Raw genomic sequence first — 27,923 nt, 5'->3', positions numbered from 1 at the left:
CAGAACTTTTTATTTTTCATAGAGAGAGTAATTGCCTCATTTTTGGTGTGCATCTGTATGTGTGCACACGCTTAGTTTTCTTGGTACCTATCACTGAACTATCTGCAGATACTGTGACAGAACTGTAAAGTCATAAAGCTCCTCATTAAGTAAAAAATATCAGGTACTTTTTCTTTCCATTTTTCTTTCCCCTCTGGGAAACACCCCTCCAGGACCATTCCTGCTTCACTTTATGTTCATTACTTCTAAGCCATTTTATTCAGGCCTAGAGAGTCCTGGGCTGTTCCTTCACTATTCTCTTGGGAGTTTCCTTTGCCTCTTCCCTGTATTGGAGTCCCTGTTTTCAGGATCTCATGTAGTTTCCTGAAAAGAGGTACAACATCAGAGAAGTTTCTGAGACCTTACGTGTCTAAATATTTCATTTTCGACTTTTTAGTATAACTGAGTAAAGAATTCTACAATGGAAATCATTCCTCAGAGTTTCAAAGGCATCACTTCATGGTCATGTACAGATTGAAAAGTCTGATGCCATTGTGATCTGATTCTTTGACTGAGGACTGCTGCTTTTTCTATAGAATTTTTTAGGACTTTGTCTGCCCTAATGTTATAAAGCTTCATGGTATACATCAGAGTAGGTCTGTTTTACTTCATTTTTCTGGATACTTCATGGGCTCTTTTAATCTAAATTCATAAATAATAGAATATTGAAAACATTTATGTAGCAATTTTCTTAGCTCTATTTTTATTTTTTTGGTATTATTTTTATCTTCCAAGCTCTTTATTATTCTCTAATTGTCCTTAACTTTTTAAATAGATATTTTTCTTGCATTGTTTCCTTTTATATTTCTAAGGATTTTAATTATATTTTGGTAGCTTTTGTTTCCTTAATTGTCTTTAGTCTCCATTTTAAACTTTTGTTTTGCTTTGGCTGTGTCCTATGATTTGCGGTGTCTTAGTTCCCTGACAAGGGTTGGAACCTGTGTCCCTTGCAGTGGAAGCATGGAGTCCTAACCATTGGCTACCAGGGGATTTCCTAGACTCTGTTTTTTTATTTAGGAGGCTTTCTTCAAGCATTTGTAAGAAGTGAGGTATTTTTTTTAAATGGCTAGTTGGAAGGAAGGGCCACAAGTATGGATGCATCTGTTTACCTGTTGGCCTCACAGAAAAGTGATTAAATAGAAACACTGTTTTATTGTGGGACCCTCAACTGTCTAGTTTCTGTTAGTCTTTTCTCTTGGACCAGATAATTGTTCTAAAGAGCAATCCATTTTCCTCCTTGGGTTAAAACTTAACCGTAGTGACCAGGATTCTGGAACTAAGGAGGGAAAAGGTCATGGATATCTTACTATGAAATTTGTACAGTTTGACTAATCTTTTTCCCAGAATGGCTTCTCATTCCTTCCTTACAACTAACTCTGCTTCATGTTATGGAATCTAGCATCTCTTAACAAATGGCTCCAGAGAGTAATTATGACTGGGATCAGTGTGGGTTATAAATAAATATTATAACCCCCAAAGAAATAAATATTAGAGATTGAAAGGGTAAATTAGCTCCTGTTTTGATATTCAGAGTAAATGGTACTTGAATTTCTTTCTATTCACACAGTTCATCAGAACTTTCGGTTATTAAGCCACCTCTTGGAGATTCTTCAGGGAATCTATCGAGATCAAGAGAGGAAGAGGTAATACTTAGGGGAAGGAGGTTTTGTTATTTTTATATATACTTGCAAAGGAAGTATATTTACTTGTTAAGGAATTCTCAATTTAAGGAAAGAACCATCTTTAAGTAGTCCTTATTGTTAATGGTGGTAGTAATCTCAAGGTGGTTGAGTTTTCACTGAGTGAAGTGAAGGGGTTGCTGAGAAATAACATTTTGAGGGTATTCATATTAATGGTTCAGTGGTGATCTTGGTGCATGAATTGGAGCTGTGTCACTACTCTCTGAACCCTGTGGTTAGTACTCCTTTGGACTGTGCATCAATGCATTTGTTTTTCACTTTGGAACCAGATATCCTTCCCTAACTAGTATACACCTTCACTCTGTCTTATTTTCTCTAGTTCAGATTTTAATCCCATAAACGAAGTTATTATTTCGGATGCTTATAGGACCAAACAGGTGACATAAATGAATAAAGTTGATTATTTTTGTGATAAGTTCATAGGAATATTTGCCCCTTGCACAAAGAAATATGCTGATCTAATGTTTCCAGTTCTTTTGCTTTTCAAGAAAACCTAGAAAGTGGGATTTTTATGTGAAGTCTATTTTTTAAATGTCAGCAGACTTTTAATAAATTTAAATACACTGGAGAAGAGCAAGTAAGATTGTGGTTCTGCCACTTCTGCTATAAAGCAACCCTTAGTAACTGTTATTGGAGAAGGCAATGGCACCCCACTCCAGCACTCTTGCCTGGAAAATCCCATGGACGGAGGAGGCTAGTGGGCTCTAGTCCATGGGGTCGCTAAGATTCAGACATGACTGAGCAACTTCACTTTCACTTTTCACTTTGATGCATTGGAGAAGGCAATGGCAACCCACTGCAGTGTTCTTGCCTAGAGAATCCCAGGGATGGGAGAGCCTGGTGGGCTGCCGTCTATGGGGTTGCACGGAGTCGGACACGACTGAAGCGACTTAGCAGCAGCAGCAGTGACTATTATTAATGTGCCACTGGTCATGTAATCAATGAGTCATTCCCCTCCATTTTTCTTATCTACCTGTGTTATTCATTTGGTAAATAGTCAACCTTTCTTGTATATGGCTTAATCGAAAATAATATTTCTAGTCAAATACATTGATATGAATAATATAAGAATTCAATTCAGTTACATAAGACAGAGTCTAATATATCAGGTTTACCTCCTACTCCCCAATGAGGATGTTTTGCTGCACACATAAAACTTTGGGTAGGGAGATGTATAATCTCTTCATTGATATAATCACTGTGGGTTCTAGAGCTCTCAGCATACAATCAGAGCTGAAGTAAATTGCCTTTGGAAAGTATGAATGTCAAGTATATACACAAAGGCAAAATTTTGGTGGGTCTCTGCACCACCCCCAGCCTGGAGGGCTTTGTTCCAGGTCCAGGATCCAGTCCTAGTCTGGGTAGCAGGGTGGTTTCAGATGACACCGATAGCATGAGTCACCAAAGCTTTTATACAGTGCTGTGTGAGAGTTTTCCTTCCTCAGAGGAGGGAGGTGAGCAGACAAGTTGACAGTTGAAAACAGAAATGAGGCTGAAATTAAAGGTCCTGATTAAAACCATTTTTACAGTTTTAAAAGGGTATTTTACAATTTGAATTTGAAATAGTAAAGTATTCATTTCTGGAGATAATGGTAAACTTTTTTTAAAACCCTAAAGTGATTAAATAATAGTATTTTATATTTCCTACTTTTAGAAACATGAACAATGGTTTGTTGTAAGAACTATAAATGTGGGCTGTTCTTTTCTTGACAGTTGAAGAGAACTTAATATGAGAATGCATATTCTTATGTTTTATCATGGAAAAGAAGAAAAACTTGAATGTCTATGAGCTGTCCAAGCTTAGTTTAGCAATGAGTAGCAAAAACAGAAAAATTTGGTTTATTTTAGATTTGCCATTCAAAAGAATGTATGTTTGTATTGATAGCGAATAGTAAAGTGATAAAGTGAATAATAAAGTTCAAATGAAATTAAAATGGGATAAAGATGAATTCTTTCAAATTCTTTTTTTCATAGAATGACTTTCATATTCATTCTGCCCATAGGATGATAAATCAAAGAAGCAGTTTGTTTGCATTAACACCCTAGAAGACACACAAGCTGTTAGAGCAGTGGCTTTTCATCCAGGTGGTGGTCTGTATGCTGTCGGTTCAAATTCAAAAACTCTGAGAGTATGTGCCTATCCAGAAGTAATTGATCCAAGGTAAGGAGAGATGTTTTGTAGTGCCATATTTGCTTTAGTTTTTAATTTAGCTATATGGCCCCCTTTTTAAGAATCGCCTTTTCAGTAGTGTTTTTCTTTTCCTTTTTTTAAGCTTTTACTTTTTTGTTTTCAATACTTAGGAAATATATCTAAGAATCACCAATTAACTTTATAAGTTGTTTTTCATAAAATGTTTTTGATTAGGCCACTCAGTTATTTCTGTTGTTTTTTCTAATTTTTAAAAAAAATCTGCAAGATCTTTATATTCTAGTTAAATTACATAAAGACAAAGTAATGTTAGTTATAGACTTGGAGAAAACTTTGAATGTCTTATACTAATAGCTTCAAAGAAGTGTTAGGTTGAGGTGTGTGATATTTGACCATTTTGATCTAGAAAGATTCAGTTTTCACTTGGTCAACCTAACTGTGATTTTAAACTCTCTTGTTTTAACAGATTATGGGATTTGAAAATAAGGGATATATCTTTAAAGGCATATGTTTAAAAAAAACCAAACAAGCATATGACCTTATGTATTAGGTATAAAACTAATTCTTTAAAGTTACTGAGAAAGCAAATATCTTAGACGTAATCTCACAAAAAACTGGATTTGGGCTCTTTTTTGTCAATTTATTTGTTAAAGCTTTTACTGTCAAAATAAATGGGCATGGATTATTTGGTAGATTTTGTGGTTAGAGAAATGGCCACAAATGGAATAGTTTTCATACCAGTAGACAAAAACATTCAAGCGAAGCAAGCCACAGAGGTTAAAATTTTAAACATGAAAAGCAGTACATATCATAATGTGTTTTGGAAATTTTTTACAACCCTTAAGGCTTTTTTTTATTATAACCCATTTGGAGAACAGAGGGGTGAGATTATTTATTTATTTGCATTTTTTGGTATATCTCTGTATCTGAAACTAGAAATATAGGCTTTTGGTCTGTAGTAGCATTTAAAAGTTGAGAAAAGAAGTATGGATCATGTTAGGTGATAGTAATGTCATTTATTGGTGCTACAGGATTATATGAGAGAGAATAGGCAGAATTCCAGATCAGAGAGTGGAAAAGAGCAACAATTAGGAGGCAGTGCCAAAGACTATATATTTAGGGTTCATCTGATCTTAAACTGACTCTCCCTTTTTGTGTTTTTCATGCTGGCACAAGTATTTCATAGACTCTTCTTGAAGAAACTGATTTTTATGAAAAATAAATTCATTTATTTAACAAATACATTTTGAGCTCCTTCTCTGTGCTAGGCTTTGGGGATAGTTGCGAGTAAAACAAACATGTTATTGACCTTATGGAACTTCTGTTTTAGCGGAGAAGGTGGACATTATCCAGATAGACACACTCATAAATGTAATTATACATTGTGATAGGTGCTATGAAGAGAAGGTACAAGGTGCTGTAACAGTAAGATGGGGAGATGAGGGAACTGGGGAGTCAGAGTAGGACCTCTTTGAAGAAGAGGTGTTAAAGTTGAGATCTGTGGGTGAATAGAACCTAGCCATGTGAAAACAAGGAAGAAGATAAGGTTAGAGGGATCATGAAGTGAGAAAGAGCTTGGCTTTTTAAGGAACCAAAATGAGTTCAGATCGGCTGGAGTATGGTGAGCAGAGTGTGATAAGGCTACAGAAGTACATGTGAACTGAGTTACGCAGAGCTTTGTGTCCACTTTGGATTTTATGGTGACTGCAGAGGGAAGCTGTTGGAAGTTTTCAACAGAACAGTACTGTGATAAACTTGGGTCAGATGACAGTAAGATTAAATGCTAAGAGAAAGGCTGTTGTCAAAGGCTGGTGTGATGGCAGTGGAGATGGAACAAAATGGATGAAGGTAAAATCCATTTAAAGAATTAGTTGGCCCTAGCAATGAACTTTATATGCAACTAAAAAGAGAATCTTTTGATCTGATTTATTTTCTCTATCACTATTAAACACCTTCTAAGAATTGAAGATTTATCAATATTCTTCTTGTTCTTTAAAAATGTCTTAATTATGAAAATTTTAAGCATACACAGAAGTGGAGATTAGTCCACTGAAATGCAGTAATTGTCAAGATTTTTGTTGTATTTGCTTCATCCTTTTTGTTTGCTGAAGTATTTTAATGGATATGTCATTTCACCCTTTAGGATGGTTCTCCAAAAACATGTATTAGTACATTTTCTTACAGAGACTTGATATTATCATTATACCTAATCAGGTCTTAAGTGTATGTTTTAAAGTACAGATAAGAGGCTACTACTCCACTAAACCAATGTTAGTTTCCCATTAAAGGCCAAGCTCTCAAGGAGTATGGCATTTAAGAGCTTCCTCAGTTGGACTTGCAGCTGCTCACCCATCCTATCTTTCTGTCTCTGGAATGCCCCAGGTTTCTCCCAGCCCCACACTTTTTCCCATGCTGCATGCTGGACCGGTCTCTCTACTGTGTTTTATCTTCACTGAAGCAGTTCACCTGCCTTCATCTTTTTGTGTAATAATTCTCCCTGTCCTTTAAGGCCTAGTAGCTTGTACTGGACTATAACATTTATATTCAATACTTCCTTTACTGTATGTGGATAGTCATGAAACATCTATCCCTGCCAGATATTAAACTCAGGACAGAGCTGTAGCTGCTTTTATTTTTTCTCTATGCTTTGTCTTCTCTTTGCCCGAGGCAGTTGCTCATATTATATCTTTGATAAATGCTTATCAAGCTTTTTAAATTTGGAAGACTTGCTAGCTCTTTTTTAGAAATTTTTTGAGTTTCTGAATTAAAATCCATGAAAAATATGTGAAATGAAGACTTAAAAATATTCTGTTCCGTATGTGGTCTGAAATAAGACTTGAGACTAATAATGATTAATAATTTTATGTTTGGATTTTGGTTTTAAATATGCTTTAAATTTGTTTCATCTAAGATTTTGAAAAGTGTTATTAACATGTTGTCTGATATGTTTTTGCTCTCTCCCTCAAAAACAACGATAATACAGAAACTTCACATTCATTTACTAAGTAAGAAATTGAAATATCTTTTTGCAATTTTTCTTTCCAGTGCACATGACATACCTAAGCAGCCAGTGGTACGTTTTAAAAGGAATAAACATCACAAAGGATCCATTTACTGTGTGGCCTGGAGTCCCTGTGGGCAGTTACTTGCGACAGGGTCAAATGACAAATACGTCAAAGTGCTGCCCTTCAATGCAGAGACTTGTAATGCAACAGGTAGGGGCCGAGTATGTAAGCAATAGCCTCCTGGTGTGTTCTTTATGTTTCCCCACAATACAGCTCTGTACTGTTTTTAGTAAAATCTAAGAATATACCCTTAAGAATTGTTTTACAATTGCTTGCATTCGTGAGGCATTATTCTTTTTTAGTAAGTTCTTACAAGGTGGCTGGGTGAATAACTTCCAGTGGGTGGCTGGGTGAATAACTTGTATTCGTGAATATTTTCTAGAGTATCTGTTTTTTTCTTTCATTCTCTTTTGAGATAAAAGCCAAGAAGGTAACTCTGCACATGGCTCTGTTTTAGTGATGGTGGTAACTGAGTCGATATTTTGATTTCTTGAAGATGTTTTTTTAATTCAGTAAAATGAAATTGATTATTATATCAATCCCCAAATGACTATAGAGCATACCACTCTACCATTCTCCTCCTCTTGGTCAGTTTGGAGGCAGTTTAACAATCTATAAATTATCACAGTAAGTTGAGCAGCGTCTTTTTTTAAAATTCTTATTGCTGTTTCAGGACCGGATCTGGAATTTAGTATGCATGATGGGACAATTAGAGACTTGGCATTTATGGAAGGCCCAGAAAGTGGTGGAGCTATTTTGATAAGTGCTGGAGCAGGGGATTGTAACATTTATACAACTGACTGTCAGAGAGGACAGGGCCTCCATGCTCTGAGTGGACATACTGGTATGTGATATCAGTCTCAGATGCTACTGTTCCCTTTGTTCATCCCATGCTTTTTTCCCCAGTGCATTTTCATCAATGAGGGTATATTGCATCAAAAGGGATTTCTTCAGGAGAGGAATGTTTTATTTCAAAAACTAAGTCATGAACTTTGGATATCAACACAGTAACTGTAGCTGACATTTTCCTGTTTGCTAAAGCCTTTCTTACACACATAATTCCTTAATTTAACCCTCACAGCAACCTTATAAGCCTGAAGTTCTGTCTCCATTTTATACGTGAAAAAAGCAAAACTTGAAGAGGCAAAATGACTTGCTCATTATCTTACAGCTGAACATGACAAAACAGGGGTATCTCCCCAGGTCTCTCCCTTCTAAAGCTGGTGATGTAACGCTGTAATCCTGTGTTTCCTCTTTGGAAAATTTGCCATAATTTCAAATGGTACTTTTTTTTCAGTACTAGTTATGATGTCCTGAAATATTTGACTCACCACTAAAGGTTTATGATTTTGATACAAGTTTTACTGAATTAAATTTTTTGAAATTGCCAATATATTTGATATATGTGGAAAATCTCTACCACACAGTTTGAGTAACTAGATTATAAACACGATCAACAATAAAGAATACTTAGCTTTGAATGTGTTATAGCAAATTACTGTCCCACAGTAATAACTGACTCTCTGATCTTTTATAGGGCATATTTTAGCACTTTATACTTGGAGTGGCTGGATGATTGCATCTGGTTCCCAAGATAAGACTGTTAGGTTCTGGGATCTTCGAGTACCAAGCTGTGTTCGTGTTGTTGGCACAACATTCCATGGAACTGGTAGGTTTTTCTGGAATTTAAATACATTTATATGAGAAAGAAACTATAAATTGCATTGACCTACCTACTTCTTTGCCCCTGCAAAATATGTTAAAAAATAGGAACAATATAAACTAAATACTTGGTATTTTATTGAGTAAATTCTTACTTTAAATTTACTTTAAATTCTTAAATTCCTTCATCTGTTATTTTTTGTAAAAATAATATTCAACTAAGGAAACCGAGACCCAGGGAGATTAAGTATCATGCCCTAATTATTCTGTTAGGGCATTTTAGAACTCAGACCTTTTAAAAGAACATTTTTAAATGCATACATATGGCAGAAATTGAACAGAAGGTTATAGATCATTTTCTTCTTACTCCCATTACTTGGTGTCTTTCCCTAAGGGACCAGTTTCTTATTTATTGTTCTAGAAATACTCTGTAAGTATATAACCAAAATATTTGTGTATAATTTCCCTTCTCCTTTAAACACACATATACACAGATACAAATTGTAGCATATTTGCCTTACTTTTTTAACTTAACATGGATTGCTCCATGTAAACTGAGGTTACTGCTCTTTGTGTTTTACAGATTACCTTTTAAAATATTGGTATCTTAAGAGTGACATTCTGCCATTATTTTTATTTTAGAGTCCCTTTTCTGCCTATTTTTTAATAGCAATTCTAAGGTACTTTTCCAAGTGAAAATGCCTATCTTACATGCTTAATTTTTTTGTTTTCTTTGAAAATGCTTTTTCCTCTCAGATTTCATGGACATTGTTCTGTACTTTGAATCAACTCAGATATGTTCTTCCACTAGTCTTCTCATGGTCAAGTGCTACTCATATTTGGCCTCAGCTTTTTCTAGCACCTAACCAGAAAAGGCTTCTTGGCCTTAATTGGGACCTTACTGTTATTTCTGTCTTTGAACTTCATTTATTTCCTTCAGACTTTTTATCAGTACTTAAGATTATATATTTGTGTGTTTTTTGCTGGTCTCCTTCAATATAAAGTCGATTTTAAGTTTCACAAAGGCAGCAGCAATGGCACCCGACTCCAGTACTCTTGCCTGGAGAATCCCATGGACGGAGGAGCCTGGTAGGCTGCAGTCCATGGGATCACTGGGACTCTGACACGACTGAGCAACTTCACTTTCACTTTTCACTTTCATGCATTGGAGAAGGAAATGGCAACCCACTCCAGTGTTCTTGCCTGGAGAATCCCAGGGACGGGGGAGCCTGGTGGGCTGCTGTCTGTGGGGTCGCACAGAGTTGGACACAGCTGAAATGACTTAGCATAGTGCCTGGCCCAAAGCAGTAGTGTTATAATAACTGTTGAATAAATGAACCTAGATTTCTGTTGTCACCATAAACTTTGCATGTGTAAAGCTAAACTCGTTATATCCTCTCTTCTTCCCATTTTCTGTTTTTGATAATGGTTCTTTTATTTCCTTATGCACCTAGATTTGAAATCTGGGGCTCATTTTTGACTTCTTTTTTTTTGCCCCCAGTCAGGCAGTTAATTCCCAAGACTATTGATTCTTTATTCAGTTTTTTCCTGAAATCTGTGTGTCAACATTCAGGCCCTTATTCTCTTGATTATTCTGCTATTCTATCTTATCTTCCAGTGGGTTCCCTTCTGTAGTCTGTCCATTTTAATTTGATACACACTGTCACATAATCTTCCTAGAGCACCCCTTGGATCATGTAAGTCTCTTGCTTAGACCTGCAGTGATGTTATACTCTGTACAGGAACAAGCTCACACCTTACAGTTTGGCTTTCAAGATGCTTGACAGGTTTAGCCCTAACCTGCTTTTATGTCTTAGCTATAAGCTACCTTTTATGTTATCGTGTTGAATCAAGTAACTCCAGCCAAACTAAACTACCTATCCTTAAATGTTTTTATTCTTTTTCTTTAAACATCTTCTCATGTAATTCTTCCTGATAGCCTCTTTTCTCTATCAAAAATTCAAGCAAAGATTATTTTTAATTACATGTATGTGTAATACATGTAAATGCATTCTCTCTTATTTATACTGTTTACTGTTCTTCAGGATCTAACTTATGTCCCCTTTTTCTGTGAAGTCTTCCCAGGCTACTTTGGTCTACAGTAGTGTTTGTGCTTCCCAGGCTAACTAAGAATCATTTTGCACCCCATTGGAGGCATTGCCAAAGCCTTTGACTGTGTGGATCACAATAAACTGTGGAAAATCCTGAAGAGATGGAATTGACCTGCAACGTTCAGAAAACACTGGGCTGGAAGAAGCACAAGCTGGAATCAAGATTATGCAGATGACACCAACGCTCAACATTCAGAAAAATGAAGATCATGGCATCTGGTCAGACTTTATTTTTCTGGGCTCCCAAATCACTGCAGATGGTGACTGCAGCCATGAAATTAAAAGACACTTACTCCTTGGAAGGAAAGTTATGACCGACCTAGATAGCATATTGAAAAGCAGAGACATTACTTTGCCAACAAAGGTCTGTCTAGTCAAGGCTATGGTTTTCCAGTGGTCGTGTATGGATGTGAGAGTTGGACTGTGAAGAAGGCTGAGTGCCGAAGAATTGATGCTTTTGAACTGTGGTGTTGGAGAAGACTCTTGAGAGTCCCATGGACTGCAAGGAGATCCAACCAGTCCATTCTAAAGATCAGTCCTCGGTGTTCTTTGGAAGGAATGATGCTAAAGCTGAAACTCTAGTACTTTGGCCATCTCATGTGAAGAGTTGACTCATTGGAAAAGACTCTGATGCTGGGAGGGATTGGGGGGAGGAGAAAAAGGGGACGACAGAGGATGAGCTGGCTGGATGCCATCACCAACTCGATGGACGTGGGTTTGGGTGAACTCCAGGAGTTGGTGATGGGCAGGGAGGCCTGGCATGCTGCAATTCATGGGGTCACAAAGAGTCGGACATGACTGAGCAACTGAACTGAACGGGAGGCATTGTTGTGTGGCCTAAAGGGTCTGACCTGTGGATTCAGAGCTTATTTTTAGTTCAGTTCCTGTTGGTAGTTATGTGTTGCTTAGATATTTCCACACTGTGTCCTAAAACATATTTTGTTATTTAATCTTTTGTTCCCAGTTAGACTCTGAGCTAGGCATAGGAGAATTCTGGACACTTAATCAGCAGTGAGAACACTGCATTGGGAAAAGTGGCTCATCTATTGCACTATAGGTAATGCTCCAGGGGGTTCTCCCAGAGGACCAAAAAAAAAAAGATCTTTCTCATTTCTCACAGAATCTTGCTTCTAAGGATGCAAGTATTTATCAGTTGACTATTGGATTCTTCCATAACTTAACAGTATTAACAAGCTGTATTAAATCTTTAGTGTATGATTCAGTGAAAATAAATAGCTGTTGAAGTATAACTATACTGACTTCTGCATATTGAAACTTTCATTCCTCCTGCTCTGCAGGCAGTGCAGTGGCATCTGTAGCTGTAGACCCCAGTGGCCGTCTTTTAGCCACAGGACAAGAAGATTCCAGCTGCATGTTATATGACATAAGAGGAGGAAGAATGGTGCAAAGTTACCACCCTCATTCCAGTGATGTTCGCTCTGTTCGCTTCTCTCCTGGAGCTCACTACTTGCTAACAGGATCCTATGATATGAAGATAAAGGTGACAGACCTACAAGGTGATGGAAGTTGCTCTTCCCCCCTTTTTTTAGTCTTTCCCATTGTATTTAGGGTCTTTCTTTTATGTTAATCTAGTGTAATTGACTATACATCATTTTCAAGTTTCAGTTTTATAGCTTTTATTAGCAAATTACTTCGTAATGTATTGTGACAAATTATTAAACCAAGTGAATAGTCTTATTTTTATTGTTAAATAGTTTCTAAAATAAAGAATCAACATTTATTATATTGGATCATTTTGAGTTCAGTGATAGTAAATGTTAAAACATACATTTATGTACTCCTGTTTACTCCTACTTTAAAATACTTAGGGTATTAATATAATCTGTATATTTCCAGTATCTAGTTTTTTTAGAGAGATGAATAAGACAGGTAACTTTCTTACAGATGGAGCTTACACTTAAGAGGCCAATAAAAAGCAAACTAACAAACAATGTAATTTTAGGTATTGGCTAGTGCTATTAAAAAATTATCAAGGTAAGAGAAAGTAACAAGGTAGACAGGGGAAACCTATGCTAGACAGGCTAGAGGAGGTCTCACCAGGAAGTGCCATTTGCATAGAGACCTGATGAGAAGAACAAGCCATGCCAGGACCCTAGGAATAGACCATAGGTCAAGATGCTGAGGCAGGAATGGGTTTGGTTTAATCATGACACTACAGGAAGCCAGTGTGGCTGGAATTTAGTGAACCAAAGGAGAGAGGCAGGAGAATAAATCAGAGGCAGGGTTTTGTAGGCATTTAAAAAAGCAGAATAAGAATCCTTTGGAAGATTTAAAACAGGGAGTGATATGGTCTGAAATTTTAAAATATAATTTTGAGTTATAGGGACAGTGGATTATAAGTATAATTATTAGTGAGAAAGCAACTGGACCAGTTCCATGGGAGATGATGGTGGCTTGGACTAGGGTTGTAGAGTGAGAGGTATAATAGTAAGAAGCGACTGAATTAGGAATGTATTTTAATTTATTTTCATTAGATCTGGGCAGGGAGGGAAAAAGGAATCAGTGCTGATTCCTAGGTTTTTGGCATGAGCAAAGCAGATGGTACCATTAATTGAGATGAGGAAGACAGGTAGGGAGAGAAACAGGTTTAGGCAAGAAAAGCAAGAGTTTGCTTTAAACAAGTTAAACTTAGGATGACTGTTAAGGCAATCAAATGAGGTGTCGAATAGCTACATGTATACTAGCCTGAAGCTCAGGTGAGAAGTCAAAGTTGGAGATGAAATATGCATGGATGGTGTAAGTATCTAAATGGCTGTGGTAGCATGGTACTAGATGAAATTTCATAGCAGGTGAAGTAGAAAGGGAACAAATTTGAAAGCTGACTGCTGGGATTCACCAGAATTTAAGTCAGGAAGGAGAGGGCAGTCATCAAAGGAGACTGGGGTGTAGTGGCCCTGAAGGCGAGGAGATAGGAGGAGTGAGAGGGTTTCAAGGAGACAGTGGCAGCTGTGTTGTGTGGCTGTGTAGGTGTTACCAAATACTGCTCATGTAATTAGGTCTTCAGTAATTTAAATTGTTTAAACTTTCAATGTACTATATTGATGTTAGGCTTTTATATACTGTAGTGTCTTAAAGTAATAGGCCTATGAAATCTATACGTACTCTGTAACGTAAATCAAATCTCTTTTCTTTAATTTAGGAGACCTCACCAAACAGCTTCCTATAATGGTGGTGGGGGAACACAAAGACAAAGTGATTCAGTGCAGATGGCACACCCAGGATCTTTCCTTCCTGTCATCCTCTGCAGACAGAACTGTAACCCTCTGGACTTACAATGGATAGAGTACAGCCAATGTCAGTCTATGCAGTGAAAGCAGAGACTTAAGACTACTGAGTTGAGAACATTACAAAGCTGAAGATGGATTGACCTGGAAAGTGGCTTAGCACGAGGAAGCCCCTTATTACCATGTACCCCTGTGATAGGAGCTGTTGGGTGGTGTTATTCTGCAGTGCTTTGAGTCTTCCACGTGAGCTCGTGCTGCTGTGACCTGCTGTATGTAGTCTTGTTGCCAAAGCCTGCGGAAGAGCTCTTATGTTGTCAGTGTGCACTCAAAGTCAAGGTGGATGATGTGTGTTCGGTTTAGTATTAAATGCATTCCTTGATCTTTGCCTAAATAACAGTTTTATATACATACTGAAACTGAACTATACTTTAAGCATATTACTACATGTAATGCAACCAAGTTCTACACAGATTAAACATAGGTATTCAGAAATTACTTTTGCTTTTCTCACAACCCCTGAGGATACTGTCTCACTTTTCAGCTAGAGGTCAGAATTTTATGTCTCTCCAGAGTTACATTGTTACTTTAACTAAGGATCATTATGGAGTTTTAAAATGGATGGAAAACTGCTTCTTAGTGCATTATGTAGTATAGGCCTTTTCTTTTTTCTTAAACCCAGGGATATAATTATTACTTTGTCATATTATTTTGTTTCAGGCTTAAAAGGTAAACATGTTTGCTTCAGAAACTTGTTCATTTCAATTTTTTGAATGCAACAAGATACCTCCCTTCTAAACTGTACTGTAGGCAGAACAGCAGCGTTATGTGATGCAACACTTGATGGTACAGTAAATTAACTGGCTAGCATTTTTCCTCTTAAAAATTGAAGACTTTGCCATAGACTATAGCATGGCTTGAAATGCTATGTCTGCATGATAATTTAAAATGGGAAATTTAAATTTTGCACTCCAAAAGCTTATTTGGACTTTTTTTTTCTTGCACTGTTTTGTGTAATTCAGAATAATGGTTTTATTTCTATGGTATTGTAGATCCTAACATTTATGTACCTTTATTTTCATATTGTACAGTAATTTACTTTAAATTATTAAATAGGCTATTTATTTTAAATGCATTTGAGTTGGTTCTAATTATTGAACTGTCCGTGCACTGTATGTAGCAAGCATTTTTAATCTATTGTATACAAGTGGAAAAGGTATTAGAAGTGTAACTGTGCTATTATTTCAATAAAGACCTCTTCACACCTAAACTACTCCTGTCTCTCAGTGTCTATGGTTTTAAATCTAGAATGCTGTTTCTCCAGTTTACTCGGCAACTTTTGTGTCTTCTCTTTTATTCACTATCTAGAGAACTTTCTATCCTGAATATCCTGTGAAAGTTGATTAATAAAAGCCAGGCAAAATGTATAAATTCTAAGTTAGACTGCAGCTACATTGAATTGAGTACTTTAGAAACGAAATCTGATTAGTTTGTAGCTATTCAGTAGTACCATTTTCCTACCTCTGAGGTATGCAGAAGGGAATTTTGCTAAAAACAGGCCCGTCTCCTTTAGTGTACTTTCATACTTAGTACTACACATTCTAGATATTATAGCAGGTCATTAGCGTTAAGTTTAAAAGTAGGGAAAAAAAGGCCGGGGGCAATTTCTTGAGGTAAACCAGATCAACTTCATGGTAAAAAGTGTTTATAAAATTATGTCTTCTACCTCCATCACTGTCAGGGAGAAAACTTGAAGATCTTCCCATATGTTGGGTATTCATTTTCCCTTTGCAGTGCATTAGATAATAAGCACTAAAAGTTACCTTATTTCAATAGCTATCTGGTTACATGTCATTTTTTCTGTGTATCCTCACTGTCTTCTGCATGGAAGTAAATAGATTTCCTGGAGCTTCATGTGAAAGAAGAGAACTGGAGTATCTACGTTCTCTGACTCCTCAGTGGGGGGTTCATGGAAGGAGAGTGGGGATGGGAGGGTGGTACACACCTTGATTTCTCCCTGGCAGAAGCTTCAGAGGTCTGATTCAAGTTCCATTTTCATTTTATTTTTTTGGCCATGCCATGCAGCTTGTGGGATCTTAGTCCCCCGACCAGGGATTGAACCTGTGTCACGACAATGAATGTGCTGAGTCTTAACCACTGGACTTCAGGGAATTACCCAAATTTCATTCTTTAAATGTTTAAGTGTTTTTAAAAATTGAGATAAGCCAAAAGATATAACAGTGAAAGGGTAACCCATGAAATCAGAGAAAATACTTGCAAGTCATGTCTGATAATGGATTAATATTCAGAATATATAAAGGTCTCCTACCAAAAATCTAATTTAAAAGTGGGCGAAAGACTTGACATTTCTTCAAAGATGACAGACAAATGGCCAATAAGCATGTGAAAAGATACTCTATCACTAATCATTAGGGAAATGCAGCTGAAAACCACCTCACACCCAGTAGGAGATCCACTATATAAAAAAAGAATAACAGGGACTTCCCTGGTGGTTTAGTGGTTGAGACTGTGCTCCCAATGCAGGGGGTACAGGTTTGATCCCTGATGCAGGAACTAAGATCATACGTGCTATGCAGTGTGGCCAAAAAACAAAAACAAGTAGATGTGGAGAAATTGGAACTCTTGTGCACTGTTGAAGGGAATACAAAATGGTGCAGCCGTTGTGGAAAACAGTATGGTGCTTCCTTAAAAAAATGAAGAACAATTACTGTTTGATCCAGCAATCCCACTTTAGAGGTATATATGCTCAAAATAACCGAAATCAGGGCCACAGAGATATTGTACATTGATGTTCATAGCAGCATTACAAGAGCCAAAAGGTGAAAGAAACGAGTCCAGCAGATAAATAAGCTGTGGTATACAATACAATGGAATACTTCCAGCTTTAAAAAGGAAGGACATTTTGATACATGTTATAACATGGTTGATCCTTGTGGATATTATGCTAAGTGAAATAGGCCAGTCACAGAAAGACAAATATTTTACGATTCCACTCAAGGCACCTGAAGTAGGCAAATTCACAGAGATGAGTATCTTTGGTGATTGCCCTGGGCAAAGAGGAAATAATGGATTTTACAAGGTGCACAGAGTTTCAGTTTTGCAGGATGAAAAGATTTATGGAGATGGGTGGTGGCCATACTTGCACAACAATATAAATGTCCTTAGTGACAATTCTACTCTTAAAAATGGTTAAGATGATAAATTTTGTGTCAGTTGTATATTACTTTAAAAAAAATTGTGAAAAGCAACACGCACACTCAAGTGTACCACATAATATGCCAACTTTTAACATACTTTGAAATTTGCTGCCAATAACTTACGGACACCTCTCATTCCTCCTAATGTGTAAAATTCATTATTTCCTCTTTGGAGAATTTTCTGAACCTGCAAGGCCAATACTTAAGGACAAAAATCAAAGCAAAACTTACTATTTCCAATTACCACAAAGCGTGCACTCTCCAAACCCCCCCCCTCCCCCCGTACCCAATACGACAGGACTACTGTTGTCATTAACCATGCCCCATTAAAAAAATTACGCTCAGAATAGATTTATGTTTTATTGCAAATGTTAAGTATTCGAGAACTTAGAGACAATAAATCGATAAGAAAATACGCTTCGTACCCGTTTAATATATTTGGCTTCGAAGTAAGATTTCACTTGCAGCGACCAGCTTATGAGGATAAAGAAACGCAGGCCTAGAACAGGCCGACGGAGGCCGGCCCCGCCTCCTTGACGGGCCAATCAGCCGCGCGTCCGGGAAGGACGTACAGCCGCCGGCCGAGCAAATCGATGAGGACGCGCGCCAGGCAGGCCCCCAGCTGAAGTGCTCGGCGGCTTGCGGGGCGGCTGGCCATCTTCACCAGCTGCCAAGTCTGGTGTCTGTCTTCCCGGAGAGGCAGGAGGGCGACCCGAGACGTGAGTCCGCGAGGTCGGTTGCGTTTGTGCAGCGGGCGGGTTCCGTGGGCGGCGGCGCAGGCGAGGCCAGGGGCGCTGTCGGGGCCTGCGGGGGACTTCGGAGCGCGGCGTCGACCGGGGTGGGCGAGCGACCTGCCCCCTTATCTTACCGGCCAGTTGACTGCCTTAACTCTGGTTGCCGCGCGGTTGCTCTCACTTTGCGCGCTTCGAAGGGCGTCCTCGGGAAAAGGGGCAAGACGCGCAAAACGAGACGCGAGCAAACGTTGACTTTTGTTGGCTTCAGTTATCTCTGAAAACTTTAAAAACAATCTGAACGAATACCGCCAGCAGAATGGCTCGGATTTGGTTGTAGTTTTCAAAAACTCCAAATTAATTTGAATGTTAAAATTAGAGATGAATATTTATGAGCGGGTGGTGAAAAACAATGACATTTTTCACAATGATGGTGGTTATGAAGGTGTGGTCCCCAGACTAGCTTTATCATCATTACTACCATCGTCGTCCTCATCTAAGAACTGTTAGAAATGCTCTGAAGTTTGAGAACCACAGTTCCAGGAAACTACACAAACGTACGCGAACTAAATTGCAACCCCCGACTCCTATGCCCTTCAGTTGACTTTAATATCCAAGTTAATTTTCTTACTCATTTCACGTGTAAATTCGTTGAAATCAGATGCTCCTCTTTTATGCCGATTTCCACTTAGTGGCTGGCAATCTTTTTGGAGATCTCTGTTAGTAGCTGCCCAGACGAGTATCTCCTGTTACAGCCCACTCTGCATTTCCCACTTTGTAGAGATGGGATCCTGCAGTTCCTCTCCGCCTTCTCAGAATAGCCCCTCAGGACCTTTGGCATCGTGCTCTGGAGAGGCAGTTTTTAGGTAGAGCCAGTATGGGTTGGAGGGCTTCCCTGATAGCTCAGTTGGTAAAGAATCCGCCTGCAATGCAGGAAACCCCGGTTTGATTCCTAGGTCAGGAGGAACCTCTGGAGAAGGGGTAGGCTACCCACTCCAGTATTCTTGGATTTCCCTTGTGGCTCAGCTGGTAAAGAATCCGCCTGCAATGGGGGAGACCTGGGTTCGATACTCCAGTATTCTGGCCTGGAGAATTCCATGGACTGTATAGTCTGGGTTGGGCCACATAATAGCTGAGTGGTCTTGGGCAAGTTACTTGTTTTTCTAATCTGTAAAATGAAGATAACAATAGTACTACTTCTAAGAGTTCTTGTGAGGATTAAATGAATGAATGTAATAGGTTTTGCTTGCTACTATTATTTAACAACTTTGACATTAGCGTCAAAGACTGACAGATGAAAAAACTGATTAAAAAAATAAGAACTAGGGGAGAGAGACTGCTGCTGCTGCTGCTGCTGAGTCACTTCAGTCGTGTCCGACTCTGTGTGACCCCATAGAGGGCACCCCACCAGGCTCCTCCGTCCCTGGGATTCTCCAGGCAAGAACACTGAAGAGGGTTGCCATTTTCTTCTCCAGTGCATGCGTGCATGCATGCTAAGTCGCCTCAGTCGTGTCCGACTCTGTGCGACCCTGTGGACAGCAGCCCACCAGGCTCCTCCATCCACAAGATTCTCCAGGCAAGAATACTGGAGTGGGGTGCCATTTCCTTCTCTGGAGAGAGACTAATGACTGACAAATAATAGAATCACAGATAGCGCCACTGAACTAAACCAACATAAGGTGCTTTTCCTTAACACTTTGGCTGAGATGGTAAAGAATCTCCCTGCAATGCAGAAGACTTGGGTTCAATTCCTAGGTTGGGAAGGTCCCCTGGAGGAGGACATGGCAACCCACTCCAGCATTCTTGCCTAGAGAATCCCTTGGACAGAGGAGCCTGAAGGGCTGCAGCTCACGGGGTTGCAGAGTTGGACACGACTGAACGACTAACACTTTGGCTTCACTCTTCGCGCTCATAGTGTAGTCTGTAGGCCAGCATCTCTGCCATCACTGGGAGCTTGTTAGAAGTGCAGAAGCTCATGCCCACCTCCGATTTACTCAGTCAGAAGCTGCTTCTTAACAAGATCTCCACCAGGTTTGGATGCGGCTTTGTATGGAGGACGTGTGAGATCACCTGTGAGATTTCTCAAGTCAGGGACCGGAGGGGTTTGTCAGATTTGCAGTTGCTTCCATTATTCTGCTTCACCTCCTGGTCTTGTATCATTTCTGCATTACTGATCCCTACCCCTAGGGCTGCTGATCAATATTGGAGAAAATAGCAAAGCTGCCAATAGCATTACCTTGTGGGGTTCATAGTCAAAACTCAGCTGCTTGATAGTTTTCTGATTTATCTCCCTTTGCAGAATGCCTCCTATTTTTCCAAATCTCCATTCTCCATCCCACCCTGTGCACACAGAGACAGTCCGGGTTTTCCAGTGGTCTTTTTCTCTGTCCTCTTAATAATCACAATGTGAACTCTGAGCTTCTGTTTTTCTTTCGAGCCTTTGTTTCCATCCTTCCTCATTCGTTTCTATTGATGTGCTCAGTCACTCAGTTGTGTCACTCAATTCTTTGTGGCCCTATGGACTGTAGCCTGCTCCTCTGCCCATGGAATTTTCCAGGCAAGAATACTGGAATGGGATGCCATTTCCTTCTCCAGGGCATCTTCCTGATCCAGGGATCAAACCTGCCTCTCTTGCATACTCAGGTGGGTTCTTTGCCACCAGCGTCACCTCAGAACAGTTGATTGAGACATTTTAAGATCTAGGATCTGCACCCCTCTTATATCCCAGGGAAATCATGAGAGCAGTAAAGCCCCAGAGGTGGCAAAGTGTCCTACCAGAAAAGCTCTGTTGATGAAGTCATGTAAACCTTGTTGCCTCTGAAAATCGTTAAGTGTAGCCGTGATTTCATACACTGCCGTCTTTTCTGAATCTGCTCAGTTCAGACTCTCTTTGTCACTGTCAGCTACTTAGTTCTTTCTTTTTTTTTTTTTTAATATTATCAACCTTTATTTCTTAAGCACTAATGCAAATTGTTCCTTGCATGTAGGTTGCTAAGCTACGGCCTGAAAGTGTTTTGGTTGACCATAAGTGCAATTCTGTGTGGTCCCAAAAAGCATAGGCATTCCCTCAATCTTTTTTTTTATTTGTCCATGGACTCAGCTTCCCTCTGTTAGGTTTTTTTTTTTTTTTTAACTTTATTTTACTTTACAATACTGTATTGGTTTTGCCATACATCAACATGAATCCGCCACGAGTGTACACGTGTTCCCCATCCTGAACCCCCCTCCCACCTCCCTCCCATACCATCTCTCTGGGTCGTCCCAGTGCACCAGCCCCAAGCATCCTGTATCTTGCATCGAACCTAGACTGGCGATTCGTTTCTTATATAATATTATACATGTTTCAATGCCACTCTCCCAAATCATCCCACCCTCTCCCTCTCCCACAGAGTCCAAAAGACTGTTCTGTACATCTGTGTCTCTTTTGCTGTCTCGCGTACAGGGTTATTGTTACCATCTTTCTAAATTCCATATATATGTGTTAGTACACTGTATTGGTGTTTTTCTTTCTGGCTTACTTCACTCTGTATAATTGGCTCCAGTTTCATCCACCTCATTAGAACTGATTCAAATGTATTCTTTTTTACTCACACCTTGCAGTTTGATGGATCTTAGTTCCTTAACCAGGGATTTATCCCCGGCCCATGGGGTTGTAAAGAGTCGGACACAACTGAGCAACTTCACTTTCACTTTTCACTTTCATGCATTGGAGAAGGAAATGGCAACCCACTCCAGTGTTCTTGCCTGGAGAATCCCAGGGACGGGGGAGCCTGGTGGGCTGCTGTCTGTGGGATTGCACAGAGTTGGACATGACTGAAGCGACTTAGCAGCAGCAGCAGCATGGGAATGAAAGTGCAGAGCCCTAATCACTGGACTGCCAGGGAATTCCTTAGTTCTTTTATTTTCATTGAAAATGGCTGACTTACATTGTTGTGTTGGTTTCTGCTCTACAGAAGAGTGATTCAGTTATACGCGTGTATATATACATTCTTGTTTCTTTTCCATTATGGCTTATCATGGGATACTGAATATAGCGCTCTGTGCTGTAGAGTAGGGCCTTGTTGTTTATCCATTTCAGACATAGTAGCTTGCATCTGCTAACCCCAAACTCCCATTCCATCCCTCTCCCACCCCCTCCCCCTTGGCAACCACAAGTGTGTTTTCTATTCACCTACTTAGTTCTTAACTGCTTAGAATTAGGCTCTTCGTTATTTTATGAAAGTCATTTCACAGATGACCAACTAATTAACCAATCCAGTGACTTTTTTCAGACTTTATTTTTCTCAGCTTCTCAGGAGTATTTAATATGGTTGACTAACAGCTCCTTCAGATTAAGCCCCTGTTGGTTTCTGCACTTTGCATGTTTTTAGCTTGCCTTCTATTACTCTCATTAGTCTTGAGTCTCCTCTTTTATATTTGAATCTTCTCAAGGCTTTATTCCTTAGCTTAAGTTCTTTTTTCCCTAATAAAGTATACAGTTATCCAGTATTTCTAAGTATCTCTGGAGCGTCAGAGGGATCTTAGGATGCCATTCCCATCATTATTGTTATCTAGTGTTTTGACTTCACATTTTTAAACATAAAAAGTTAGTTTTTCCAAAAAACTCTCAGTTGTTTATTAAATTTATCAGTATGCTTGGTTAGTCCCCATACTCCTTGGTTCTTTTAGCCACACCTTTCTTCATTGCAGTCAAACTTCTTTACCGTATCAAGAGTCTGTGGGTTGTTGACTTTGTTAGTTTTTTTATGTCTGAGGAAATTTGCATTAATTTGCTAGGGCTGCCATGACAGAGTACCCCAGACTGGGCAGCTTAGACGACAGAAATTTCTCTCAGTTTTGGAGGCTACAAATCCAAGGTCAGGGTGTCTGCAGAGTGGGTTTCCTGTGGTCTCTCTGGCTTGCGGGTGGCCGTCTTCTCCTTATGCCTTCATGTCATCCTCCCTCGGGCCTGCCTGGGTCCAGATTTCCTCTTATAAGGACGCCAGTCAGAGTGGAGGAGGGCCCATGCTGATGACCTCATTTTAACTTAATCACCTGTTTAGAGATCCTGCCTTCAGATATTCTGAGGAACTGGGGGTTAGGACTTCAACATATGAATTTGGTTGGAGAGATATAGTTTAGGTCATAACAGTAGCTTAATTAGTCTTTCCCATAGGGTGAAAAAAAACCTTTTGTAAAATGTGAAATAGACATACATACAGAAAAGTGTGTAAAATACAAATGTTCACCTTAGCGAGTTACTAAAGAGCAAGCACCTGTGTAATTACTGTCCGGGTTAAGGAGTAGAACATTGCCAGTGTCCTTGTCTCATTCCTGATCACAGAAGGAAGGGTCTCAATATTTACCAAGTGTAGTGCTTGCTATAGTACTCTGACAAAGTTTCTTTTATTCTTGGTTTGCTAAATGTTTTCTTTTAGTCATGAATGAGTTTTCCTTCGTTGATACTGGTTTTGGGGGCCTTCTCTTTTTCTTTGTTAATATTATATATAGGGTTTTCAGTTTTATTCGTCATTTCCAAGAACCAAGTTTTGGTTTTATCATCTTCCCGATTACCTGTTTTCTTATTTCTTTTTATTCTTTATTTTTGCATTGAATTCTTTCCGTGGTTATTTCTCAGGCCTCAGCTACTTTCCTCTCATGCATGCATTGGTCAGCACTGTGCTGAATACTCAAAGGGGTCTGTTTTGATACCAGTTCTCTCAGACTGGGCGTCCGCCAGTTTAGTTCTGACACTGCCTATCCAGAGTTAGTGTACACCCCGCAAGATAAGGTTACAAGACTTTCCCCACAAAAGATGCATGTCTTGGAGGCCACCTGTACTTTTAACCAACTAACTATAGATTGAGTGGTTCCCACAACCCCATCAGATCAGATGATTCACTAAGATGACTGAAAGCACTACAGTTAATGGTCATATTACAAAGAATATAGACGAAGATCAGCCAAATGAAGAGACAGATAGGGCAGGTCTTGGGGGGAGAGTGCAGAGCTCCTGTGTCCTCATGGAAGCCAGGTGTTTCATCATCTCAGCACATCAGTGTGTCACCAGCCAGGATGCTCCTCTGAGTTGCAGTGTCCAGAGTTTTTTTTTTTTTTTCTGACTATATATATTTTATTGACGTATAGCTGACTTACAGTGTTTCAGGTGCACAGCAAGGTGATTCAGTTACACATATGCACATATGTTATTTTTCAGATTATTTTTCATTATAGATTATTACGAGATATTGACTATAGGTCCCTGTGCTATTCAGTAAGCCCTTGTTGCATATCTGTTTTTTAAAATTAGAAATCTAGCATTCTATTCATACTAAGTCAAATGAGTAGACTCAATGTCAAAAATATTTTTAGTTAGGCAAAATTAATAAGTTTTCTAAAATATATATATTATGCATACTATTTATTATAGAATAGTATGATATACCGGAGAAAGCGATGGCACCCCACTCTAGTACTCTTGCCTGGAAAATCCCATGGACAGAGGAGCCTGGTAGACTGCGGTCCATGGGGTCGCGAAGAGTCAGACACGACTGAGCGACTTCACTTTGACTTTTCACTTTCATGCATTGGAGAAGGAAATGGCAACCCACTCCAGTGTTCTTGCCTGGAGAATCCCAGGGATGGGGGAGCCTGGTGGGCTGCCGTCTATGGGGTCACACAGAGTCGGACATGACTGAAGTGACTTAGCAGCAGCCGTATAATATACATATATTATGCTATACTATATATAAATATAAATACAAAAACTTTTCTGTGCTTGATAAAGGCCTCAAAAAACATTTAAAAAAATGGAGAAATTGGAAACATAATCTAAATGAAATGGGAGTGCTGAATATGAAATAGAGAAAGTAAAACTAGATAAAAGTAAAAGATCATCGTATGGTCCAGTTTTTTTTTTAATAAACATGGCTGCTAGTTAAAAACATATCTGGAGCTCTGGAGGAAAAAAAAAGCAATACCTGAGCAATTGTATCAGGATTTAAAAAAGTGATTAAAGGTTTTTATATTAAATGGTAGTTTTGGTGATACAGAATTCTATTATTTTCCTGTTGACCAATCATGATACAGTGGTATTGAGTACTAGTTACATAATCACAATAGTAAAAGATGTTTATCAGTTTTCACAATCAATAGCCAGACCAAAAAAAAAGATAATTGCAATTGCAAGCCATAATGGGAACATGTGCTGTGCTTAGTGACTCAGTTGTCTCCAACTCTTTGCGACCCCGTGGAGCCTACCAAGCTCCTCTGTCCAGGCAAGAATACTGGAGTGGGTGGCCATGCCTTCCTCCAGGGGAATCTTCCCAACCCAGGGATTGAACCCAGATCTCCTGCATTGCAGGTGGATTCTTTACCATCTGAGCCACCAGAGAAGCCCAGTGTAAAATAATTACATACAATTTGGAAACTCAAGCAGAGTGCTGTGTAAGTGGAAATGCATCTATGTACATGTTTTCATCTGCCCAGCCAGTCTGTGTCTTTTGGTTGGTGCATTGAATCCATTTAAATTTAAGGTAATGATTGATATGCATGATCCTGTTACCATTTTCTTAATTATTTTGGGTTTATTTTCTGTAAGTCTTTCCCTTCTCTTGTGTTTCCTGCCTGAAGAAGTTCCTTTAGCTTTTGTTGAAAAGCTGCTTTGGTGGTACTGAATTCTCTTAACTTTTGCTTGTCTGGAAAACTTTTGATTTCTCCATCAGATTTGAAGGGGAGTCTTGCTGGGTAGAGTATCCTTGGTTGTCTGTTCTTCCCTTTCGTCCCTTTCAATATATCATGCCATTCCCTTCTGGCTTGTAGAGTTTCTGTTGAGAAATCAGCTGATAACCTTATGGGCATTCTCTTGTATGTTGTTTGTTGTTTTTCCTTGTTAATATTTTATCTTTGTCTTTATGATTACTGTGTGTATCAGTGTGTTCCTCCTTAGCTTTGTCCTGCTTGAAACTCTCTGTGCTTCTTGCACTTGGTTGACTACTTCCTTCCCCATGTTAGGGAAGTTCTCATCTGTTAGCTCTTCAGATATTTTCTCAGGTCCTTTCTCTCTCTCTTCTCCTTCTGGGACCCCTATGGTGCAAATGTTGGTGCGTTTAATGTTGTCCCAGAGGTCTGTTGGGCTGTCTTCCTTGTTTTTTCATTCTTTTTTCTATATTCTGTTCCGTGGCAGTGATTTCCGTCATTCTGTCCTCCAGGTCATCTATCCGTTCTTCTGCCTCAGGTATCCTGCTATTAATTTCTTCTAATGTATCATTCATCTCTGTTTTTGTTTTTAGTTCTTCTAGGCTTTCGGTAAACATTTCTTGCATCTTCTCCATTGTTTTCTGGAGCTCCTGGACCATCTTCACTATCGTTATTCTGAATTCTTTTTCTGGAAGGTTGCCTGTCTCCACTTCATTTAGTTTCTTTTCTAGCTTATCTTGTCCCTTCATCTGGGACATCACTTTCTGTTTTTACATCCTAATTAACTTTCTGTAGTGTGATTTTTGCTCCAGCTCCTGTGGATTGTGGTTCTTCTTGCTTCTGTTTGCCCTCTGATGGATGAGGCTAAGAGGCTTGTATAAGCTTCCTGATGGGAGGGACTGGCTGTGGGAAAAACTGGGTCTTGCTCTGGTGTGCATGGCCTTGCTCAGTAAAGCTTGACCCAATTATCTGCTGATGGGTGGGGTTACGTGCCCTCCCTGTTAGTTTGGCCCTTGGCAACCTAGCCCTGGGGTCTGTGGGCTCTATGGTAGGGTTAATGGCAACCTTCAAGAGGAGTTATGCCAAGGAGGACCTTCTAGGACTACTGCTGCCAGTGCCCCCACCCCTGTGGTCAGGCCCTGCCAGCCCACGCCTCCAACAGGAGGCCTTCCAACACTAGCAGGCAGTTTTGGTTCGGTCTCCTGTGGGGTCACTGCTCCTCTCCTCTGGTCTTGGTGCGTGTACAATTTTGTTTGTGCCTCCAAGACTGGAGTTTGTTTCCTCCAGTCCTGTGGAAGTCCTGTAATCAAATCCTGCTGGGCTTCACAGACAGATTCCCTGGGGATTCTCAGTCCCTTTGTTGGATCCCCAGGCTGGGAATCTGATGTGGGATTCAGAACCTTTACAACAGTGGTGGAACTTCTCTGGTATTATTGTTCTCCAGTTTGTGGGTCACCCACCCAGTGGGTATGGGGTTTGATTTTATTGTGATTGTGCCCCTCCTACCATTTTGCTGCGGCTTTTTTGTCTTTGGATGTGGGATATCCTTATTTGGTGGGTTCCAGCATCCCCTGTCAATGGTTGTTCATCTAGTTGCTGTTTTGGTGCTCTTGCAGGAGGAGATGAGTGAAAGTCCAGAGTTTTTTTAATCAGGTTTCATTCCATAGGCATGATTGATTCATTGGCCACCTGACTGAACTCAGTCTCCAGCGGCCCTCTCATCCCCAGAGGTTGGATGACTGAACAAGTTCCAGTCCTCTAATCATGTGCTAGGTGTTTTTTTTTTTTTTAATTAATTACTTTCGGCTCTGCTGGGTATTTGCTGTGTGCGGGTTCTCTTTAGTTTGGGTGTGCAGGCTTCTCATTGCAGTGGCTCCTTGTTGCCGAACGCAGGCTCTAAGGTGCTCAGGCTCAGTAGTTGTGGCACATGGTCCCAGTTGCCCCTTGGCATGTGGAATCTTCCCGGAGCAGGGATTGAACCCATGTGCCCTAAATTAGCAGACAGACTCTCAGCCACTGGAGCACCAGGGAAGCCCTGCGTGGTTTTTCCGGTGAACAGTCCCCAACCTGAAACTATCTAGGAGCCCACTGTGAGTCACCTTGTTAGCATTAACGCAGTCCTGTCAGTTAGGAAATCTCAAGGGTTTTGGAGGAACTGGGAACAAAGATCAGATATTGTTTACTGTATTGCAGGGACCCTCTGCAGACCTCTGGAGGTCTGTCTCTATGCAGATTTTCCCACTTATCTCCAGCTCCCTTGGTTTCTTCAAATTCATCTCAAACCTCCTCAAGGAGCCCAGCTGCCTGAATTCTGCCTGAATTCTCTCTC

The 27,923-nt window shown here is 39.6% G+C and overlaps 2 protein-coding genes and 1 long non-coding RNA gene across 17 annotated transcripts in view; 2 read left to right on the top strand and 1 right to left on the bottom strand.

Moving 5' to 3' along the window:
• WDR47 (WD repeat domain 47) overlaps positions 1 to 15,238 on the top strand; it is a 62,751-nt gene extending 47,513 nt beyond the window's left edge. For all 5 annotated transcript variants that reach the window (XM_060412349.1, XM_060412348.1, XM_042251807.1 and 2 more), the window contains 7 exons: positions 1,607 to 1,682; positions 3,743 to 3,900; positions 6,934 to 7,103; positions 7,627 to 7,797; positions 8,491 to 8,622; positions 12,025 to 12,243; positions 13,887 to 15,238. In XM_060412349.1, coding sequence (XP_060268332.1) covers positions 1,607 to 1,682; positions 3,743 to 3,900; positions 6,934 to 7,103; positions 7,627 to 7,797; positions 8,491 to 8,622; positions 12,025 to 12,243; positions 13,887 to 14,029 — 1,069 coding nt within the window. In that variant the 3' untranslated portion in view covers positions 14,030 to 15,238. The remainder of the gene's footprint in view (positions 1 to 1,606; positions 1,683 to 3,742; positions 3,901 to 6,933; positions 7,104 to 7,626; positions 7,798 to 8,490; positions 8,623 to 12,024; positions 12,244 to 13,886) is intronic.
• LOC105607966 (uncharacterized) lies at positions 195 to 17,692 on the bottom strand. Its single transcript, XR_001040233.5, has 3 exons — positions 17,612 to 17,692; positions 15,974 to 16,089; positions 195 to 8,632 (listed from the first exon to the last, which is right to left on the bottom strand). It is a non-coding gene; the product is annotated as an uncharacterized LOC105607966 (long non-coding RNA).
• An 81-nt stretch (positions 17,693 to 17,773) lies between these two features.
• Positions 17,774 to 27,923, top strand: part of CLCC1 (chloride channel CLIC like 1) — a 34,644-nt gene continuing 24,494 nt past the window's right edge. For 6 of the 11 annotated variants that reach the window (XM_060412406.1, XM_060412378.1, XM_042251846.2 and 3 more), the window contains exon 1: positions 17,774 to 17,918. The gene's annotated coding sequence lies outside the window, so the exon portion shown is untranslated. The remainder of the gene's footprint in view (positions 17,919 to 27,923) is intronic. The other 5 variants (XM_060412409.1, XM_060412383.1, XM_042251839.1 and 2 more) reach the window with 1 other exon arrangement.

Source organism: Ovis aries, chromosome 1, assembly GCF_016772045.2.
Source record: "Ovis aries strain OAR_USU_Benz2616 breed Rambouillet chromosome 1, ARS-UI_Ramb_v3.0, whole genome shotgun sequence".
Lineage (NCBI taxonomy): Eukaryota > Metazoa > Chordata > Mammalia > Artiodactyla > Bovidae > Ovis > Ovis aries.
The sequence above is the reverse complement of the archived record's forward strand: the minus strand, read 5'-3'. Positions and strand labels throughout refer to the sequence as shown.